Source organism: Etheostoma spectabile, chromosome 13 (assembly GCF_008692095.1).
Source record: "Etheostoma spectabile isolate EspeVRDwgs_2016 chromosome 13, UIUC_Espe_1.0, whole genome shotgun sequence".
In the NCBI taxonomy this organism is placed as follows: Eukaryota; Metazoa; Chordata; class Actinopteri; order Perciformes; family Percidae; genus Etheostoma; species Etheostoma spectabile.
The window spans coordinates 26,177,361-26,182,305 of NC_045745.1; the positions used below are offsets into that span (position 1 = coordinate 26,177,361).

At 39.3% G+C, this 4,945-nt stretch overlaps 1 protein-coding gene across 2 annotated transcripts in view; it reads left to right on the top strand.

Annotated features, from left to right (window-relative positions):
- dpf2 (double PHD fingers 2) overlaps nt 1–4,567 on the top strand; it is a 10,536-nt gene extending 5,969 nt beyond the window's left edge. For both annotated transcript variants that reach the window (XM_032533799.1, XM_032533800.1), the window contains 5 exons: nt 96–233; nt 348–479; nt 602–714; nt 810–891; nt 2,215–4,567. In XM_032533799.1, the coding sequence (XP_032389690.1) occupies nt 96–233; nt 348–479; nt 602–714; nt 810–891; nt 2,215–2,297 (548 nt within the window). In that variant the 3' untranslated portion in view covers nt 2,298–4,567. The remainder of the gene's footprint in view (nt 1–95; nt 234–347; nt 480–601; nt 715–809; nt 892–2,214) is intronic.
- Nucleotides 4,568–4,945: the final 378 nt, after the last annotated feature.

Here is a 4,945-nt window from a genome sequence, read left to right on the forward strand (position 1 = left end):
AAAAAATGTTCCTTTCACCCCTGACCTTATATTACATGGACTTAACTCATGTATTCTTTTTTTATACATGTTGTATTTTCTGATTTTGGTGGCAGTCTGTGGGAAGCGTTACAAGAACCGTCCCGGCCTGAGCTACCACTACGCCCACTCCCACCTGGCTGAGGAGGAGGGTGAGGAGAAAGAAGAGATGGAGAACAATGAGCCTGCCCTGTCGCTGCCTGATGAGCCTAAAAGTAAGAGATCATTAACTGTCAGAGAGTTCCCCATTAGAATGCTGGGTTCAGTGTAGAGCTGGACTTTTGACAAACTGAACACTGATGCTCTGTGGGTGTTTACTTATTTCTCAGCTCCCAAGAAAGGCCCAGATGGTCTCGCATTGCCTAATAATTACTGTGATTTCTGCCTGGGAGACTCTAAAACCAATCACAAGACAGGCCAGTCAGAAGAGCTGGTGTCCTGCTCCGACTGCGGACGCTCAGGTACGTTAGACACAATTGGCTGCTGGAACAGACTGGCAACAGGAAAACAATGTTAATGTATGCAGCTGAAAGAGCAGGAGTCTTTGCAGCAATGTAAGTGATAAACATGATTGTACACGCAGGCCACCCTTCCTGCCTGCAGTTCACTCCTGTAATGATGGCTGCTGTGAAGACGTACCGCTGGCAGTGCATAGAGTGCAAGTGCTGCAACATATGCGGCACCTCCGAGAATGACGTGAGTTTACCTCTATTCGGATGTTGTAGGCATTTCGGAGTGCTGTAGTCTGACGTGTAAAGTGTTCTTGATCTTGTTTGTCCCATTTCTTTCAGGACCAGCTTCTGTTCTGTGACGACTGTGATAGAGGCTATCACATGTATTGTCTCAACCCACCCATGGCTGAACCTCCAGAGGGTAAGTTCACCACGTGGAAAACCCAAAGTCAAAGCTACGGCTGGGGATCTTTTTCAAAATGTCAATTATATATCAATACTTTATGAAATATGTTCTAATTATGTGTTGTTATACTTACATCTTGTTGAGCACCCTCTTGAAAAGGAGACAGGTTCATCTCAAGGGGTTATTCCCGGTAAAGAATTTCATAACTAACTTCGATAACATAACCAAAGTCGGAATTCTGACTTTAAACTCGGAACTAAAATATATTTCTCACATGTGGCCATAATCTTTTTACGTATTTTTCAATATCAATTTTAAAGAAAAACAAAGAAATTACAACATTACACATTACGGTACAAATCTTTTAATTTTTCTTTAGCTCCTACTACGTGACCCCAGCATAGTTTCTCAAGCTCAGTTCACAAGCATTGTCAGATCTTGGTAGAAGCATGCTGCATGCTTATTGGCTCAAACGACTCTAATGAGGTATTGAAACTGAGTATTGATTGACGAGGCATTTTTGAAAACTTCAAAGGCAATTTGGTCAGTGCCTGAAAAGTATTGAATTCGGTAACGAGCACTAGTCACACCTAGGTCCTTAGTGACAGAGATGTAGAAATAGGATTATATAGTTTAAAAAGCCAAAAATATGTAGGACATTTGTCTGTCAGACGTTTTAAGGCTCAGTAACGGAGAAAGAATACCTGCACCACCATAAGTCTTGCACAGAGTAAACCAAGCTTGTAAAACACCGCCAGAAAGCCTAAAGCTTCAGTCAGACTACGCTGAAACTTGTCCATTTGTGAAGGCATCAATATTTGATGTTTGTGTTGATGCTACATCATAGCTTCTGAAAATGTTTTGGCTTCTTGTAGGAAACGCTGGGTATCACTTTTTTTTTTTTTGCTGGTCCCAAAATTATACCCAATTCCTTAATTTGAGAAATAGAAACATGTTTTTCTAAAAAAATAATTTCATTTAAGAAAAGACAGTAATAGTTCTCAAATGTTAAAGTGTGTCTGAATTGTAATTTGGCGATCAATTAAAAAAAATTATAAATTAAACACCAACTAAAATAAAAGTTTAAAAGTGGCAAACTTGTTTTATGTAAATCGGGTATTACCAAATTGGATCAAAGAATAACGTCTTTGATGCTCAGTGTTACAAACACTTTTCATTCATTGCCAAAAAGTATTGTGGTTCGACATCCAGCCTTACGTGTAGGATGGCTGTCCTGCACTGATCAGTAAGAGGCCTGCAGCGCCTACTTCAGGCTCATGCACATACAGCGTCAAACGTCTCATGCATTAATAGAGTTTCTGTTATTTTGGCACTCAGGGAGCTGGAGCTGTCATCTATGTCTGGACCTTTTGAAAGACAAGGCATCAATATACCAGAACCAGAACGCCCCACCATCGTGATGGCTGCCTCCCCCCTTCACACAATCATCACTCAACTGTCCCGCAGCAGTACGGTTTACCCTTCAAGATCGACAAAAAAACTCCCCTGATGAGCTGACCTCGGAGGGAATGTGTTCAGAACAGACAATAAATTGTGAAAAACCGGCCTTACTTAGCTTCAGAAATGACTGTTACACACAGTTACACAGTTCTAAGCTCCGATTCAGACCAATCAGTTTTGATTTTCACCTCTTTGTCACATAGCCAATTTGAGCAGTACTGAATTTCAACAAGATACACAGTATAAATAGCCAAAATCTGATTTCCAGGTTGTTTTTTACACCTACACAAAGCTAAAACCATCTCTATCCTGCAATGTACTGATTTTATGACGAGAGCAGAAGTAGAGCTTGTTGGGATCAAGTAGCATGTCAGTGCTTGTTCGTGGTTTAAAAAAAGAAATATTTTTTATTTTATAATATTTATATATTTCTATGGTATATAATAGTGTTAAGTATGTACAAATTGGAGAGAGAAAAGAATGGTCATGTAATGGTCTTTTTATTAGTGCTCATCTCATCATTATGGAAATATTCACAACATATTCTTTCCGGCACTGCTTGTATTTGGTTATTCTCTTGAAAGAGTCAAAGGGATCTTCTGAGACTGTAAACGACTTTCCATCTCATCTACTTCCGCTGGCCACACAGAAACTTTAAGCAAATCAGGAACTAATAAATAGAAACCCTGACGTGCCCTTCACAGGGGCTCTAAAGGCTGGGGGACTTCAGGCATTGCAGGTTAGACTTTAGTCGGGTTGTTCTCTCTTGTGCGCTAGAGGCTGAGGGAGCTGCACAGAGCTTGAGAGGATGCATGACAACATAATGTGCATGTTTTATTGAGGCTTTGGGGCCTTTTTGACAAAACTGTTGGTTGTCTAATATTTGACTGAAAAACTGTCTTTGATCTATACACCTGGCCTTGTTGACAGATGAGATAATAATCACCCAGGTAAAGGGAGAAAAAGGCCTTTGTCACTGTGTTTTAGCAGTTTGCTCATCATGCACCATATCCAATATCTGTTGATGTTGTGACACCACTAGATTATTTTAATGTGATAGAGGACTACGCATCCTTGTAGATGGCCACTTGCTGACAATGTTAAAGCAATATAAGAGCTCCTGGAGGATGCTGGGATTACAGGGACTCAGGGCAGAGTCACTTCAGGCTCTGTTTGCAGATAATATATGATACGTTAAATGTTCTTTCTCGGAAAATTCTATTACAGATAGGGGACTGTGGCAGCAAATAAGGATGACTGTAAAAAAGATTTTAATGTGTATATGTTTAGTCCTATGGAGGAATTTCTCATTTTGTTACTTCTTTCATGGTTTTATTATACAAATCCTTTTGTGGCAAGGCTAAAAGAAAAGGTCTGGTTACTTTACCTCAAACAGTATTTAAAGGGTTGAAACATGCTGTTGATAGATGGGACAAAGGCAGAGGGATACATAGTAATGACAGCTGCAGTGTCTGCTTCAATAACTGCATATTCTACAGGTAAACTAGTGCATGCTCAGTAATCGTCTGCACTCTCATATGCTACGTAGTCGTCTCAGCATTAGGTCGGCAAAGGTGTTGGGAAGTGATATAAATTAACCATGCTATCATGTGTTTTCAGTTGCGAACTAACAATTACTAAAGCATTACACGAGTATAACTTGGTTTATTTTCTCATCACATTTAAACTTAGTTACTTAGAGACAGTGGCTAATAGAATATTTTGCTGGTTGTTTTTGTATTCATGGCTGATGCTTGCATACCTGATGTGTGGGACATTTTGGGACTTAAGTGGATGTTGCTATCTAGTTAATCCTGTGATCCAGGTCTTAACTGAGTCGCTCTCCTTCAAAGCTCCAAACAAGAAGCAAAGCCCATAATGTCATTAGATAATGTGAGAGACAAATTCTGGAAGTGCATTTTTAACACTGAATGGTTAAATAATGATGACCCAGTATTAACCTTCTAGGCTGCACTCAGAGGAAAGCCATAAACAACAAGGAATCCTAACTGTTGTTATATTATAATTAAATATTCTTTTCTTTTTTGAACAATTAGGGTTTTCTGGTCTCAAGCTTTGAGAGAGAATTGTTCATTACAACAATGTTTAAACCAAGATCACAGGTTTACATAGTAGGTGAATTCTCTTAGGGTGGATTTCATTTGGATTGTGATGGAATGTTTTACTGTACGAACTTTGTCTTCAGGAAATAAAATACTAGGCACTATAACTGCTGTTACTTTTTTCTGTCTTCCCCAATGAGCATTTGAGAAAATTAAATAGAAAGTAAAGGGATATATTTTGGAATGGGGTATGAGGTACTTGTGTGAGGTACTTAACATTTCCTGAGTGACTGAGGGAGTCACATTCTATCTTTGATTTTGACAAACCTTGCACTGCAAAGATCTTTCCACAAATAACATTTGAGTTAAAATATGAAGGACCGTCAGAAGAGGACGAAGGGAAGATAAGGGAGACTTAAGGAGGATACTTAAGCTCAAATCTCGAGGTGTGGTCATATGGCATCTTGTTACGACATCAGCTGACCTAGACTAAACTGCCTTTTCGATCACTTTTTTTCAACATACTATACTATACTACCATTACT